At 46.0% G+C, this 18,006-nt stretch overlaps 1 protein-coding gene across 1 annotated transcript in view; it reads left to right on the forward strand.

Moving 5' to 3' along the window:
* Nucleotides 1–18,006, forward strand: part of CRY2 (cryptochrome circadian regulator 2) — a 305,570-nt gene that overhangs the window by 241,600 nt on the left and 45,964 nt on the right. The window contains exon 8 of the mRNA XM_078684383.1: nt 10,434–10,585. Coding sequence (XP_078540509.1) covers nt 10,434–10,585 — 152 coding nt within the window. The remainder of the gene's footprint in view (nt 1–10,433; nt 10,586–18,006) is intronic.

An 18,006-nucleotide genomic window follows, 5' to 3' on the forward strand; every position in this document is an offset into this window, starting at 1 on the left:
TCCACTGGGGAACACCTGCGACTTTCACTGCGGTGGTCGTCACCAGGATTACTTGGCGTTTAATTCCCCACCTTGGTGCCAGACAGCTTGATCGAGTGTGCTTCTTTATTTTGACCCAGTCTCCTGGAACCAAGTTGTGGAGAGGAGTCGTTGGATTAAGGATGCCGTCGTCTCCAATCTGGCGAGAGATAGAACGCACTTGGTCACCCAATCTTCTGCAGTATTCAAGCACCAAATCATCAGTAATACTCAACAGTTTGCTTCCTGGCACCCATGCTTGTCTCATCACTCTTCCCATAATGATTTCATGGGGACTTAGGCCTGTCTTGCGGTCTGGAACACTTCTCAGTCCCATCAGGACCAGGGGCAGGGCCTTCACCCAGTTCATGCCAGTAGCATCTGTCAGTTTTGCTAGTCTGTTTTTGATAGTTCCATTTACTTGTTCCACTATTCCAGAAGCCTCTGGGTGGTATGCACAATGGAGTTTCTGCCTTATTCCAAAGGCCTTACAGAGTTCAGCCAGTATGTCATTCTGGAAATGTCCACCCTTATCTGATTCAATAATGCATGGTATTCCGAACCTAGGTATCAGTTCTTTTAGTAAACACTTCGCTACTGTCAGTGCGTCACTTTGAGGAGTAGGGTAAGCTTCTACCCATTTTGAAAATACGCAAACAATGACAAGGACATATCGTTTCCCTTCACAACGGGGCATGGTGATGAAATCAATCTGTATCTTTATAAAGGGACCCCCTGACCTCCCAATCTTGCTCAGTTCAACCATTGTCCTCTTGCCTGGGTTCATCTGTTGACATGACAGGCACCTCTGGCAGAGGGACTCTGCTACCTTCCTGAACTTTTTACTGTACCAAGTCTGTTGAAATACCAGAATCATGGCATCCCTACCAATGTGTGATCCTTCATGTATTAATCTTGCCATTGTGCCAAGCAAGTGTCGGGGTAACACAGGCATACCAGTTGGGCCCAGAATCACACCATCCACACGTCTCGGTCTACAGCCATCCTCCTTCCATTTCTCTCTTTCTTGCCAAGGAGCCGACTCTTGCCACTCTCTCACCTCATCCCATGTAGGCACTTCCTCAAACACCTGAAGCTGGCAGCTGGTTCCTGGCCCCCCTCGTTTTGGATTTACAATATACCGATCTTTGGCACACCATTGAGCCACTCGATCAGCATAATCGTTTCCCAGAGATACTCTGTCCATGCTCCTTTGATGAGCAGTACATTTTACCACTGCCAGTTCTTTGGGTAACTGGATGGCCTCTAAAAGGTCATGAACAACTTTTGCATTCCGAATGGGAGTACCTGAGGAAGTCATGAATTCCCTCTGCAGCCATAATTGGCCAAAGTCATGCACAACGCCATAACAGTACTGACTGTCAGTATACACTGTTATGCGTAAGTCCTTCCCAATTTTGCAAGCCATTATCATGGCTATCAATTCGGCTACTTGTGCAGACTTGATGTTATATAGGTAACCTGCTTGTTCAATTTTTGTGAAAGACACTACTGCATAAGCAGCACTCAAGCCTCCTAATTCATGTCTTAGACAGGAACCATCCACAAATAGTTCTTTATCATGCACAGGCAATGGTACTTCTTTTATGTCAGGGCGTGGCTTGGTACTGAACTCTGTCAGATCAATACAATCATGTTCATCATCATCCCCACCTTCCATTTCCAAGGGGTCGGGGAGTAAGGTGGCAGGGTTCAGAATACCGCACCTAACAATGCTCACATTTGCTGCACCCACAAGAATCCTCTCGTATTTAGTCAGCCGACTAGGGGTGAGATACTGTGTTTTAGTTCTGGTCAATAGGATTACCACTCCATGTGAAACATACACGGTCACAGGATGTCCCATGACAATGGACTCACTCTGTTCCAAACTTGCACAGGTAGCAGCTACTGCTTTCAGACAGCCTGGTAACCCAGCGGCTACTGGGTCCAGTGTGGCAGAGAAATAGGCCACAGGCCTCCTGGTCGTGCCATGTTCTTGAGTCAGGACAGACAATGCGCAATTATCACGAGTGTCACAGAAAAGGGCAAACTCTTTGGAATAATCTGGCATTCCCAACGCAGGGGCTGTACACAGACAGTTTTTCAGTCTTGTGAAAGCCATTAGACTTTCATCGTCCCACTCTACAACATCTGGCATTCCTCTCGTGGTCATTTTTATCAAGGGCCTGGCTAGGGCTGCAAATCCCAGAATCCACTGCCTGCAGTACCCTAATACACCCAGGAACATTCTGACTTCTTTTTGAGTACGGGGCAACTGCATTTTTTGAATTATTCTCACTCTTTCTGATGTGACTTTTCTGACACCCTTTTCTATCTGGTGTCCTAGATATTTCACTGATTTTGCACAGAACTGTAGTTTGTCAGGGGCCACTTTATGCCCTTTCTCACACAGATGATTTAGGAGGGCAATGGTGTCAACTACACAGTCCCTGTGACTTTTAGACGCCAGTAGAAGGTCGTCTATGTACTGCACTAACACAGAGTTCCCAGGTAAGATCAAAGTCTCTAGACATTTTTTCAAGATCTGATTAAAGATAGAGGGACTCTCTGTATACCCTTGAGGGACCCTGTTCCAACAATACACGTGACCCTCGAAAGCAAATGAGAAAAGAAATTTGCTGTCGGGGTGCAGGGGTATCGAAAAGAATGCATGACACAAATCAATCACAGTGAACCACTCAGCATCCCAAGGAATCTGGTACAGAATTACTGCAGGGTTCGGGACAATAGGGCAGCAAGGAACTACAATTTTGTTAACCTTTCTCAGGTCCTGCACTACCCTATACTTGCCACTAGGCTTTTTGATGCCCATAATCGGTGAGTTACATGGGCTGCTCATCACTTCCTGTATGATGTTTCCTTCCAATAATTTTTGGATTTCCAGAGTGACACCTGCTTTCACTTCAGCATTCATTCGGTAGGGCCTAGTGTTAGGATATACTGCATTGTCCTTGATGGCTATTTGTATGGGGTCCACATCTTTCATCAACCCCACATCCTTTCCAGTGAAATCCCACACCTCTGGCTTTACGGCTTCCTGTAGTTCTTGGGGCAAGTCCTGCAGGGTCAATCTTTTAATTTCTGAGTCAGGTCTAAGCAACAATAATTTATAAATGCCGTCTTCATCTGGGGTCTGTATTTCAACACCTTTTGGTGTGCAAAAGATGGTACAGTTCATTTTGCACAGCAAATCACGTCCCAGTAAATTTACTGGACTGGTGTCACAGACGACAAATCTATGCATCTGTTTAAAATTTCCAATTGAAATCTCCATTGGTTCGGTAACAGGAGTACTAATCAATTGATTAGATACACCTACTACTTGGATATTTTCTCCCGAGAGGGGTAGGTTTGGAACGTCCACTGTTCTTACAGTAGAACGGGTAGCGCCAGTGTCCAACAGAAAGGTGACATCATTTCCGTCAACCTTTCCTTCAATATATGGTCCAGACTGGTCTACCGGCAAGGAAGCGCCAAGTACGCACTCCTCGTCCTCCCCTCTCAGGCCCCGTCAGTCCTGATCATTACAAAGGAAGGTATCATTCAGCAGATACTGCGAAGTTGCTGTATTTCTGTTCTCCCTGCTTTCCCAAACCTCTATCTCTTCATTTTCTGCCTGTCTTCCCCTGTATACCTGTTTGGGTGCTCGAGGCACCTGAACTGTTTTTACCTGGGGTTGAGTCTTTCTTGGTCTTTCTTTCTGCGTCTGTGGAATTAAATCAGGAGTTTTCTCATTAACATCGACTAATTGGGGACACTCGTTTCGCCAGTGTCCAATTTCGCCGCACTGATGGCAGGGAAATTTTTTCATAGCCTCTTCCCTGCTAAATTTGGGCCGGGGCTTTCCTCCACCCCCTCCCCCAGGACTTTTGGTCTCAGCATTTTTAACCATGTTACTCAATTGTTTTTCCTGTTGTTCTGCGAGCTTCACCTGAGCCCACATAACCTTCTCCTTAAGGGCCTTTTTCTTTTCTGCCATCTCGTCCTCGCAGTACTTAGCGTACCGCAGGACCTCATCCATTTTCTTAGTATGCCAACAGATTTTATTGTCTTTTATCCACTGACAAATTTCAGGTCTTAAACCATTTACAAACCTGTAAATAAAGTGCGTCATATCCTTCAGGTCGATGTTGTCAATACCGCTGTATGTTTTAAATACCTGCAATAACCTCTCATAGAAAGAGTGCACTGTCTCATCCCTTTCCTGTGTTGTTCTATCTATTTTTGTCCAATCAGTTTCCTTTGCGGGCACCTTTTCTTTCAAGTGCTGAATTACCTGCTCATATTTTCGCATGACATCCTTTGATGGCTCCCCTGTTTCCTTATTTCTGGGATACTCTTCACTGGGCCAATCTATGTTTATTTTACACTGGGTCCATAAATCTACTGGAACCACAATGTCGAAAAACCCATCCAGGTCCTTCCACAGACATTTCTGTACCTTCACGAACCTCTCCACCTGCCGGTACCAGTCAACTGGTTTCTCTCGTAATTTTGGAAAATCGTTCGTGAAGGACACAATATCCTGCCTAGACCAGGGGACATGCACATATTTCCCTCCTGGAACTTCGCGCATGGGGCATAACTGCTCAGGTTTTTCTACCTCTCTTAAAGCAAACTCGGGAGTCACTTGTCGGGAGCGAACCTCTTCCCTCTTTTTCGCCCACCTGCTTCTCCATTTTTCCACATCTCCCCATTTCTGCAGTACCCCCATTAATTCTTTAATCTGCAACTTCTTCCCTGCCACATTCAGGTGTTCTATATCTTTGTCTGTAAAGTCTGCTCTGTACGGTTTCTGTAAGGGCTTGGATTTTGAGATATCTACCCCCATACTAACTGCTGTTTCGGTCAGTTTTTCGTGGAGCACTCTGGTGTTCCTTGTAAAGCTTTTACATATGAACGACAATTCTTCCTCAGAGTAGGTATTCAATCGATCCAACCCCACATTTCCTGCCATTAATTCTTCTATTTCAACCCTCAGCTTGTAAAGGTCTAAAGGCTTTGTTTGCGGAGTCTGCTTCTCTAATTCACGACTCCAACTTTCAATTTCATCCGGAGTTACCAGAGAGACATTCCTAGTACCTGTTGCTGTCTCTAATTTAATTTCTTTTGTATTAAAAGGGTTATACCTCTGCTGTATTCCCTTTCCAGTCTGTTTGTTTGGTAATTCCAAGAATGCAACTTCAGACTCGCACTCACTGGACTGATCATCTATGATGATCGGTTCCTGTCTCGGGGTTGCCATGACTGGGGTCATAACTGGAGTAATCGGATTTCCCTTACCATTTCCGTATAACGGGACCACCGGTCCAATAGTTACTGGAATAGTCAATGCCTCAGGACTGGTATTTATCTGAGAAATTTTCTGAATTATTTCTGTTCTTTGTCTAGCTAGAGCCTCTTGCTCCTTTTCCACTAGTACCCTTCTTAGAGTTGTGTCATGTAATATCTGTGGGGTCAATGGAGGAGTAAAACTCGGGGCAGTAGGATGCGTTTCACTTGGTCCTCCCCCATAATTTGGTTTCGGGAATAAAGTTCCAGTATTAAAGGACCTGCGCTCTTCCCCATATGGAGGTTGAACAAAAGGCAGTCCTGTATTCGAGGGTTTCTCTTCGCTTTCATACAAGGGTCTGGGGAAAAAGGTTTTCGTACGTGAATATTTTTCTTCCTGACTCGCGGGCACTTTGGGATATATGTCCCTTGTTTCCGCCAGTTCGGGTTTCTCAGGATAGGGTAATACTTGACCACCCCCTCCCAGTCCCAGGGACCTGTCTTCTTCCTTTAGGAAGTGGCGTCGGGGAACATCTCCTACACTGGAAGGTCGGGTTCCCTCATTGTAAGGTGGCGGACTTCTGGTACAGATGTCATCTATTAGTTCATCGTCTGAATCCCCCAGGGCCCCCCAATGCTTACTTTTCTCAGTACTTTTCTCACCCGCTCCAATGTTATGACATGCCGGCATCATGGGAAACAGACCCTCAACAATCATGCTCTGCCTCCACTGTTTCATCCTTTTATCCCTGGACTCCTGTTTCAGCCTGGGGTACCACTTGGTCAAACCCTTATCCATTCGGGGTCTTTCTCTTTCAAAAGCCTCAATCTCCCATTCCTCTAATGCCTCATACTGCGTTAGTCTCGGTCTGGGATGCAGCTCATTCATTCGGGTTCTTAAATTAAATAAGATCCTACCATTGAAAGTACCATCTAACGGAAAAGCCAATACTCCGTCATCTTTTGTGTACTTCACCCAATTCTCCAGCCACACACAGGTATTGTACCCTCGGTCAAACATCATGAATGAGGCAGGAGTATTGGGTGCTGGGACAAGAACACCTTCCCTAGATTTAATCGGTTTGTCCGTTTTAAAATAATTTTTCACCTTACTTACAAGGGACATTTTTCTCTTGGTTCCGTACATAATATCGTATCTGTTAGCCTTCCACTGATCCCTTTCAAACCCTAGATGCCTTGGATCAGGTCGCGTCTCTGTAGTCCGCGAGTGCCACATACGACTTCTGCGCTAACTTTGTTTACAAACTACCTCCAATCAGGATACTCTTCAGAAAATTCGTGCAACCAATGGGTGCGCGACACAAAATAAGCTCCGCCAATGGGTGCGCGGCCCCTTCGTGAGACAGTTCCCACGCTCCGGCGCTCACCCCTCCTTTACAATTTCAGCTCCGCTACCCGCCCGCTGCTTCTACCAATCCCAGCGCGGCACAGAGTGACGTCAGAGGCGCTTCGCGACTGACTCCCTCCCTTCACAAGGTAACGGAAACTTTCTTACTTTTAAAGTGCTCAGTGCTTGGTTATTTTACAACAAATACACATTCGCCACAGTGCTCAAGTGTCTAGACAGAGAAAGAATTCTTTTACAGCAAGTAAACTACTTCCATTTACTTTTCACTCGCTGCGGGCAGATCTCTTCCGCCTACCCTTCACTCTAGCATCGGTGAACCTGTTATTCCCCTAAACTCATCCACTTCTTTCCGGGATATATTCCGAGTTTAAGGTTTCTCAGCGGACCCCTCTGCTTTCACGCTAGCTCCGAGGAACCTGCTACTCTTCCGATGTGACCCTTACTAGGTTACGCCACTATGGGAATTTTGCCAATGAACCCCGTTACTGTCATTTATTCACACATGTATTCAGAAAACCCTAGTTAGTGCTTCCCGGTTATCCTAACCTGCACCTAACTTTCCTCGAACCTGTGACCTCAGGACAATGGATTCTATTCACCACTTGCCCTTTCAATTCCCCGGGGAGTTCGGACAACAAGAAACAAGACGGTTGACAATTGCATGGATTAGTACATATAACAATATAAGAACAAGAATAATAGCAATACAGTAATTCATAAATTTCAGCAGCGTATTCACAAGAGAGTGATCAGTTCCCTCAGAACAGCCGCTCTTATAGCAGCATTAATATAATAGCAGCTTCCGACTTATCTAGTCCAACTAATCCTACCTAACCTTTAGCTAGTCCCTAACCATCCTCTGATCTACCAGAAAACTGATAGAGCGCGCGAGGCCACCCGACCAACAGTTTTCGCCGTTTCCGGCTTCAGGGCCCATATACCTTTCAAATCACCATATACATCGATCAGGTGACTTCACGAGCTCTATCAAGTTGGTGTGTGTGTGTTCCCTGCTACCAAATTTCGATGCACCCGACTTACCATCCACCGATGCGGGTGCCTAATGACCTCAATGAATCAGGGGCCTAGCTGTAAAAGGAAAGGCAGCAAAATACAAACCCAACCAATAACATTCAAATACTGTTTAAATGACCACGGACAACTGGAAGTTTTAAAATGTTTATCTAAATTCAATATTTTCTTGCATGAGGTACAGTAAAATAAGGCAATCAATAACCAAGATAACGTAAATCACATAGGCAGAAAGAAATAATGACAGAGTAATCATCAAAGTACTAATAAATTGTAACAAGAAATACTATGTAAAGTCAGTATTATCTAGACAGGGATAGACTAAGTGTGTGTGACTATAGAAGAGCTTATAATGAATAACACGCTTCACTTAAGGTGAAAGGGCCTTTGAACAACCTAGGCAACGAAGTTCTAGACCATATCAGAAAATGACACACTGCTATGCAAAATATGATTTCTAACAAATGAGAAGACATAGGAATAATTTTGCAAAATTATAAATGACTGTTCAATAGTTGCGGAAAGGCATGGAAATATAACATATGCAATGTTGATCTTTATTAAAGCAAAAGTTAGAAATTCAGAAGGTGCAAGAAATTTAAGAGGTTCAGAATAATATTTACCTAGAAAAAGGTGTGGAAACCAAACCCTGGCCACGGGTCAGTTAAGGACAGGAACCCTCAAGGAAGGATACCCCTCAAAGGACAGCAGGTGCAGAATGGACACCCAGGATAGGACAGGATACCCTCGGAATAGGAATCAGGACAGGACCCTCAGGACAGGACCCTCAGGACAGGACCCTCTTCAGGACAGGACCGGAACCCACAGTTCGGAAGCAACGCCTGCGCTCCACCCGCTCTGCAGTTATCGATCAAGACCCCGATTGGGTCAGCGAACTCCCAGCTAAGTGCCTTGCCAGCACTTTAAGGTTCAGTAAAACCTTAGTCTATGGTCAAATTCGGACAGAATGCTCCGCAGCGCTCTGTATCTTCAGTCACCTATTGAGTGCGTTGGGTCAGTGACAGGTCAGCTAAACCAGACAAGTCGGACGGTTCACTAGGTGAACCCAGGGTAGATATACAGTTTGGGGACAGTGTACCACCCCCCAATGTTGCAAAGTGTCAGAATCCCTCAACTTCGATTGGTCCTAAGGTAGGGTTTGGGTAACACACCAATCACAATACACGATTTGAAGCCTTCATTTACATATTTGGGTACCGCCTAGCAGATTTGGGGTTCCCATGAGCTAACAGTAGCGCAACATTACATTGTATCATATAAGAGCCACATTCGCTGTTCTCGCAGGGCAGAGGTGACTTTCTCAGGAGCATCTCGCCCATCACTGCCAGCTGGCTATGTTCCATCAGCCAAGGTCCCTCGTGCTGCCGAATGTCGCACAGGCGCAGAAGGGACCTCCAATATGGCTCTCCTCTCACTCAGACCCCCATTTCCCGCGGTACATGAAAAGTAAGCGAAAACAAATTAATACATAATAATGTCATTAGGAAAACACATCACAGGGTTTGTACCTTTAACTCATCATCAAGAAATAAACTTAATTGCATTAAATGTTAGCTACATTGACATAGACACAAGAGCAGTGGCACGAGCAGTACCACATGGTAAGCACAGCTATGAATTACGCATGCGCATAACTTTCCCTCCACTTCTGCAGACGCGTCAGGACACGTGAGTGTGGCTGACGCATGCGCAGTAACTAAAATACAAGCGGCGGCCATTTTAGAGGACGCAGATTAAATTCATTAGAAATACACATAGGCAAGCGTCTTAAACCTTTACTCAAACTTAATATAAATGTTAGTAAGACGTACATTTATTACCTTGTTATACATAAACGAGGTTCTTGATTTCGGCAAGCCGCAAAATATGCGAAGCTTTGCTTCATCAGCCTTGCAATAGTGAAAAACAAAAATGGCTGTAATTTACTATTAGGACATGCCACACACATCAGGGCTTGTCCTACCTTATACTCACAATGCACCCTGTCCTTGGGCCTACCATAGGGGTGTCTGATATGAAGTAAAGGGAAGGTTTAGGGACTGGCAAGTGGGTGCACTTACCCAGTCAGCATGACCGTACCAGACTGAATGCAGGCTCTGCAATGGCAGACCTTAGACACATTTTACAAGGCTGTTTCTGTGGGTGGCACAACCGGTGCTGCAGGCCCGCCAGCAGCATTTGGATTACACACCCTGGGCACCCTCAGTGCACTGTACTAGGATCTGACAAGTAAACCAAACATCCAATCATGGGATCACTAATCCTTACATCAATTTACAACAGGGAGCACTCGCACTGTGGCACTGGACAGCAGTGGCACAGTGCCGAAAGCATATAACACCAGCAAAAATACATGAGGCAACAGCAAAAATGGAAGGGAGACCCACGCCAATGGTGCCAGGTCTAACAGTTGGTGACTTAGTAGATTGGTTCATAGAAAATTCTATTCACCTTAGAAAGGAATTAATGTGTGAGCTGTAAAAGCACCTTCTCTTTTGGGAGCACCTTTTAAGACAAATGTGTTCATTCATCCCAATGCTTTCGAAATATTGATTCCAGGATGTGAAAAAGGGAAATGGAGGGGGTGTGGTGCAGCTGTGCTCCTTATGTATTTTTGCAATAGTTTTGCTACACTGTAGATTTTACCTTTGAAATAGCTTCCTTCATCTTCTTCCTCCCATCTTTTTCTGCTGCTCAGGTGTTTGATGAACTCTTGCTTGATGCAGACTTCAGCGTAAACGCAGGTAGCTGGATGTGGCTGTCCTGCAGTGCTTTCTTTCAGCAGTTCTTCCACTGCTACTGTCCTGTAGGATTCGGGCGACGGACAGACCCCAGCGGAGATTTCATCAGGTAAGAGGATTCCAGAGTGTGCTTCCGAGCACAGGAAGTGAGATTCCCACACTAGCAATTATTGGCAGCAAAACATACATTGATAACATTGAGGACACTTTTTTGCTAATGGCATTGGATGGGACATACTCGACAAGCCATGTTTTTGTGATTCCGTATCTTGAATTCTCATTTATTGTATGGCTTGCATCTCGCAGCAAAACGACTTGTATAATAATCAAAGACTTGTATTTCAAATGAGGCTCTACACATGAATAGATGTGTAAATGCATATGTAAGTAAGCCTCTTTAGTCCTTTGTACTGGATAACCAAGGCACCAGACATTACATAAAAGGCATATTAGCACATCCAGAGTTTAGATGGCAGCCCCTGAAGTGGGAGGCTGCTCTGTTCCTAAGGTCCATCTATTCTTTCTTAATACATTTACTTTAAGGGCCTGTGATGAAGCATGTGCACCTAGCCCCTTTTAAAAATCCAGGTGAAGCATGGTTCACACAGACTAACTCATAAACTGCCATGCAGCTTCCTGTTAACTCGACGCTTAGTGGATGAGGGTACGGAAGCACCTTGCTTTGGAAAGCTGGCCCTCTGCTTAGTAAGTGGTTTCTGGCAGAATAGGGCTAGAGATGGTGTTGATTCATACTTGTGATGAATTTGTGTGCATAATGTAGAAACATAGCTAAAAGCATGCTTTCTTCAATTTGATGGAAAGAGCGGGTGAGCGCCAGCATCTCTACTGTTGGAGGAAGAGCTGTGTATCTAACTAGGAGAGATTAGTCACAACTTTTATCTTGAAGCAAGGCTATATTTGGTTGAGGGGTTCATATAAATGAGCAAAAACAGGCTGTTTTGGAAAGCAGTGTTTTAGGGGCTTCCTTTCTCTTGCTTTGTTTAGGGCTAAACTGACAGTGCACGTTACAGACTGCTTCAACAAAGTTCTTTGTGTGAAAGATTTGGCAATGACTTGTATGATTTATAGATGTGTTTGTAAGACAGGAACAAGCCTGTCCCCCTTGAGAAATGTGGACGAGTTGTTTTACCCCACAGGCTATTTGATCACTGCCTGATTAGGAGATTAAGGGCTTTATTTAGAGTTCAGAGTTGCTGAAAGGTCCTGAGAATGAACCTGTGGAGTTTACTACACAGTAGCATGGTGGTAGGAAATCAGCCAGTGTATTATCGTCCGGATTTAGCCCTTCTCCACAAATTAAAGTTTTTTCATTACCAATACACTCTAAATCAGGCACCAAACTAGTTACTAACTGAGTCCTTGAAATACATGAAGAGGCCTGAGGTACAACCAACTTTTCCAAGAGAGAGGCTAGGGATTCTTTGTTGTTAATCAGAACTCTTGGGCCTTTTAACCCCACTCGTAAAGTTTTTTGTAAGAATGTATGCCTGCACTTGGATTGCACAATGCTTAGCCAACTCTGTCCTCAATGAGAGTGCAGACCTATCCTTCTACTCTTTTGTGATGCATGAATTAAGTGTGCAGAGAGAGCTTGCAACAGGTATACTTTTTTGCAGAATCTTTGGCAAGCCCCATTTGGGAGGGCCAGAGTGTAAATGTAAATGTAAATTGATACTTGTATAGCGCACTACTCACCCGCAAGGGTCTCAAGGCACTTGTACGAATACCGCTGTGGAACCCATCCTGGCTTTCCCTGTGAGGTGTCCACTCCTGGGCACCCCCAAGGTGGAGGCCAGGCATCCTTAGCGTTGTGGGGGCCGTTGTGGAGATTAAGCAAGCTATTGCCCAGAGTTGCAGAGTGGGACTCCATGATTGGAATAGGCACCGAGGCGAGAATGATCAGGTCCGTGGAATTTTTGAGCCCAAGACCCGCCGAGGCGGGGAATTGAACCCTGGTCCCGGGCTAGACCTCTGCATCAGGGTATGCCGCTCTAACCATTGAGCCACACTTCTCCAGTGAGGAACAACACTTTCTCTCCTGTCGGGAAGGAACGTTGAGTTAATTTGGTATTACTTGAACTGAGTTATGAGTGAGCAATATTGCTGGCAGTGATGGAATTGCTGCGAGTGATGCGACGCCCTTGTCCATGACATTCCCATTGAGACCCATGGGACAGGCCTCGATGAATCGAGACCTTAATTGATGGCAAACCTGTTGACGACCAAGCCCTTATCAACTAAGACAGCTCAATCAGCAACCAGACCATTGTTGATGGCAACACCATCAACCACCACCTCAAGGAGGTCTATGTATGTGACTAAGTCTCTGAATTTGAGGAAGAGGACTTAGATTAAGAGGAAGTCCAACAGGATTATGAATATCGCCACAGACCTTTGATGCTGAGATCTCTCCTCAGTCTTGTCGATGTTACCATTGTTATACGTAACCAGAGGTCATGTAGACGCATGTTGCATTTATAACAGTTTTTCAGTAGATGATCAATGCCTCAACAGCCTGCCCGACACTTACATCTATTGTGTCTTCAGCTCCAACCATACATACTCCACCACTGCCTCCACTTCTACCACCTATCCCTCCTCTACATCCTCCATCTCCGTTATACCTTATGCTATCAGAGACACCTCCAAGAGTGGTCTACCACTCCCACTGCTGCTGCCCACATAGGCAATATTGAATTGGACAGCTATTTCTCTTCCAGGGGATACTCATTAAAGTCATAAGCACTGAATTATCTCCGCCCATGAGCGGGAACCCGGAACACATAACAATATACATATATATGTGTAAATATATCAAAAAAGTACATAGTACTAAACTAATTATACACATATACATGTATAATAACCATAATATGCAGCCTAACATATATACATAGGCTAATAAAGCCAAAATTACACACGTTCTGAAGCATGAAAATATGCTGTATATAAATGCAATAAACAGGCATGAGCCCAAAATGCATTTCATAACCATGAAAAACTTTTATTTTCATCAAAGAACCTGTTGTAAACAGATATTAGCCTAAAAGGCTGCATATGAAAAATTGTCTGTGTACAGAAAATCAGACTGGCACCCTGCCTTTAAGGCCCCAGAAAATCTGCACACTTTGCCTTTAAGGCCTCTAGGAGAACTCTGTTCCCATCATGCACCACAGGTGACAGTTAGGTCAGTTCTTTTTTCCGGCTTGTTCTGTGAGGAACCTGGAACTCGAGCTCTGCTGATTTGTAGTATTTTTCTGTCAGAAGTTGGTTTTTCTTACCTTTTTTTGGCAAAAGTTTATTTTGGTGGTGTTTAATATCTTGTTCTGACTAACTGTTGGTGATTTTTTAGTCAGAATGCCACCTTTATTTTACAAATGTCCTTCCTGTGGGAAGAAGATGTCAAAAACGGATCCACACTCTGTTTGTGTGGTGTGTCGTCCAGCTTCTCATAAGGTGGAAGATTGTTATCACTGTCTCAACCTTTCTAGTAGAACTTTAAGAGAAAGGGAGAAAATGAGGTTGCTGGGCCTTCTGGAGAGAGAAAACCGTGGTGAGAAGAGTTCCAAGGGCTTATTATCATCTGCTAAGCCATCTTCTTATCCTAAACGTCGAAGATCAGCGTCTCCAGAAGGTAGATCTAAGAAAAATCGACTCCAGGAAGCGTCGCCGTCAAAAAAGGTGCGTTCGACGTCGAGATCCAGATCGCCGTCAGCATTGTCGGCGTCGAAGAGGGCTCCGTCGACGTCGAGAACTTCGCCGGTGAGGCAAGGTTCAGCGTCTAGACAGTCGCCTCCGAAATCCTTGTCTACGTCGAGACATCTGGTGTCGATTGCTGTAAGGACGACGTCGGGGGCGCCATGTTCGACGTCGAACACTCGTGAGAGAGCAACGTCGAGGGAAGAGAGGCATCCGACGTTGAAGGTTGGTGTGTCGACGTCGAAGGGTAAAGTGTCGACGTCGAAGGATAGACCAAGGTCGAGAGAGAGACTTACGACGTCGTCGAAGAAGAGGTCAACGTCGAGAGAAAGGACGGCGTCGAAGGATTCGACGTCGAGACCTAAAAAGAGAAGATCAAGGTCTCCATCGCGACATAAGTCGATGTCGAAGCTTGCTTCGGGCTCGAAGCATGGAGTGTCTAGGTCTCCCCCACCTGAACAAAGGTCGGCGTCGAGACTATCAAGACCGGCCTCTCGGACCTCACTTAGGTCTTTGTCGAGGTCAGACAACAGTCCAGAAAATATAGTGGTGTCTTCTCCGCGAGGCCAGCAAGACGACAGGTCTGCGGTGGGGCAAGAGATAGTGCACCAGGACTCTTCTGTGGTGGCTCATTCGGGCTCAACCTCAGGGCAGGTGTCGGATGACAGACAATTGGTGCCCAGACAGCGGACTCCATCTGGCTCATTGGTTTCTGAGCACAGTGTAGTTTCCAGAGCCTCCAAGTCTTCAACAGGACTGCATATTGTGCAGGTGTCACCTGAGGCTTCACCTGAGCGGGTAGGGCGGCCTATTAACTTGTCACCGAGGTGGCTGGAAAGCCTGAGACATTGGAATATGCGCCCAGATGCAGGACTGATGGGGAGGAGGGCTCCGGTCCCTCAGACGGAGCTGCATAGAAGATCACACTCGAGGTCCTTAGTGAGAGAGAAATCACGTTCAAGGGAACGGAGGAGGCAGCGATCGGCAACTCCTCAGAGGCGGAGTAGAACCCCTTCACCATCTTCTACGTCATCTAAGTCTTCTTTAAGATCTTCATATAGAGACTATTCTCCCACTATTTCATCTACTCCTCCGTCCAGAGTGTCTCCAGTGGATGATTTGGGCACATTTAATGATGTGTTGTGTCATGGGGCGAATAAGTTCAAGATCAAGATGGCAGTTCCCCAAATAGCAACGTCAGTCATCTTTGAAACCCTGCATCATAAGACGACTGGTAGGCCTCTGCTGCCGTTAGTGCCTGGATTGATACAGCCAGCAATGAGAACATTCCTAACTCCAGCCACGGTGGGTTCAGGTCCTTCTAGGATTGCAAAGAAGTACAGGGCTCCAGCAGAAGTTCCTTTATTTTTGCGTTCTGACCCTCCTCCAGATTCACTTATTGTGGCGGCAGTCAGAAAAGCACATTCTGCAGCATCTACCTCTTCTGCTCCACCTGAAAAGGATAGTAAGAGTATGGATTCCTTGGGAAGAAGAATGTGCAACACCTCAGGTTCGGTAATGAGAGTGGCCAGTGCGTCAGCCTTATTGGGCCGCTATGATCGTCTGCTCTGGGACTCAGTGGCTCGTTTTGCAGATAAACTCCCTAAGGAGGATCAGAAAGACTTCCTGGAAATAGTGGAAGAAGGAGGATTGGTGGCTAATCAGAGCATTAGTGCGGCTGCTGATGCGGCGGATCTGTCAGCTCATGGTTATGCACATGGTGTTTGTGCTAGACGTACGGCTTGGCTTCGCCTTACGGGGCTAAAGCCGGAGGCTCATAGGAAAATGGTAAATTTACCTTTTAATGGTTCGACTCTGTTTGGATCTCACGCTGACGACGAAATGTCTAAAATGAAAGTGGAGTTCTCTGAAGGCCGTAGGTCTTGAAAAGAAAAAAGAATTTAGACGTCGGGGTCATTTTCGTCCCTTTGACAAAAGATCTTTTCAGCAGAGGGGCCAACAGACAATTTGGTCCTCGCAAAATCAAGGCCAGAATCAACAGAGGTCGCAATTCCAACAGCGGCGACCTGGACGAGGCAGAGGCAATGGAAACATGCAGCAATCATCTGCTACCAAGCAGCCTCAAAAACAATGAACGGATGCTTCCTCCACAACCGTGTGCCACTCCGGTTGGAGGAAGTATTGTGTGGTATCTGGACGAGTGGAAACAAATCACAAAGGACAGATGGGTGCTGAGCATCATTCAGAGCGGGTACCTTTTGAGATTCAAGAAGCCACCTCCTGTCATACGTCCTCTAAAGATGGTTCAGTGGAATATAAAGCGCTTGCAACAGGAAGCGAACGTCCTTCTCAAGAAGAACGCCATAGAACCAGTACCATTTCAACAGAGATGTCAAGGCCTGTACTCTCGATTCTTTCTCGTAAAGAAGAAAGGTCCAGCAACGGAGTTCAGACCTATTCTGGATTTGAGACGATTGAACAAATTCATTCGGAAGGAGAGATTTCGAATGCTGGCTCTTCATCAGATCTTCCCTCAATTACACCAAGGGGATTGGATGTGCTCCATCGATCTGAAAGATGCTTACTTTCATATTCCGGTATCCAGAAAACATCGCAAGTTCCTCAGGTTCCAAGTGGGGGCTCATCATTACCAGTACTCAGTACTCCCTTTTGGCCTGAGATCAGCTCCCAGAACATTTTCAAAATGTATGGCGGTAGTGGCGGCTTGTCTTCGAAAGAGACGGATTTTCATATATCCGTACTTAGACGACTGGCTTCTGAAGAGTTCATCCCCATCGCTACTAGAAGAGCATCTATCGACATGCCTCCAACTCATGTGCAAGTTGGGTCTGCAAGTCAACTACAAGAAGTCCATAATGAATCCCACCCAGAAGATCCACTACCTGGGTGCACAACTGGACACAGAAAAAGAAAACGTGTGTCCTTCGGAGGAGAGATGGTCATCTATCAAGGCGAAGTGTGTGCTTCTCCTCCAGTATGCACGTCCGACAGTTCGGCAAGTGTCCTCTCTCCTGGGGTCCATGGCATCGTGCATATTCATCGTGCCAAACGCACGTTTGCAGATGCGTCCTCTGCAACAGTGTCTGGAAGATCAGTGGAAACAGAGGACGGGATGCTGGGAGGATCGAATTCATCTCCAACAGTCTGCAAGAGATTCCATTCGGTGGTGGATGAAGAAGGCACACTTAATGAAGGGAGTTCCTTTTCATCAGGACCCACCAACGCAGACTCTCATCACAGATGCCTCTCTCCAAGGTTGGGGGGCACATATGGGCCCTCTGCAGGTACAAGGGCTATGGTCAGACTTCGAGAAAGGATATCACATCAATCTACTCGAACTCAGAGCGGTCCATCTTGCTCTCAAGTCCCTGGCTCCATCTCTACAGACTCGGTCCCTCCTGGTGCAAACAGACAATACAACTACCATGTATTACTTAAACAAGCAGGGGGGTACCAGATCCAGGACTCTGTCCATAGAAGCCCAGACCATCTGGCATTGGTTACTGGCACGAGACCTGTCCATAACAGCAGTTCACCTACCAGGGAGTCTCAACTCACAGGCGGACGGCCTCAGCAGAGACTTCGTCGAAGCGCACGACTGGGTTCTCAGCGAAGACGTCGCGCACAGCATTTTCCAGGCTTGGGGAACACCAGACATCGATCTGTTCGCAGACGCGGCAAACACAAAATGCCCCGTCTTCGCGTCCAGGTTCTCCCAGAAAGGGTCTCAAGGGAATGCCCTTTTGATAGACTGGTGTCAAAATTTGCTGTACGCCTTTCCACCGACACCGTTGATACCAGCAGTGATCAACCGGATGTACAAGACCG

The sequence above is a fragment of the Lissotriton helveticus genome, chromosome 3_2 (genome assembly GCF_964261635.1).
Source record: "Lissotriton helveticus chromosome 3_2, aLisHel1.1, whole genome shotgun sequence".
NCBI classification, from domain to species: domain Eukaryota; kingdom Metazoa; phylum Chordata; class Amphibia; order Caudata; family Salamandridae; genus Lissotriton; species Lissotriton helveticus.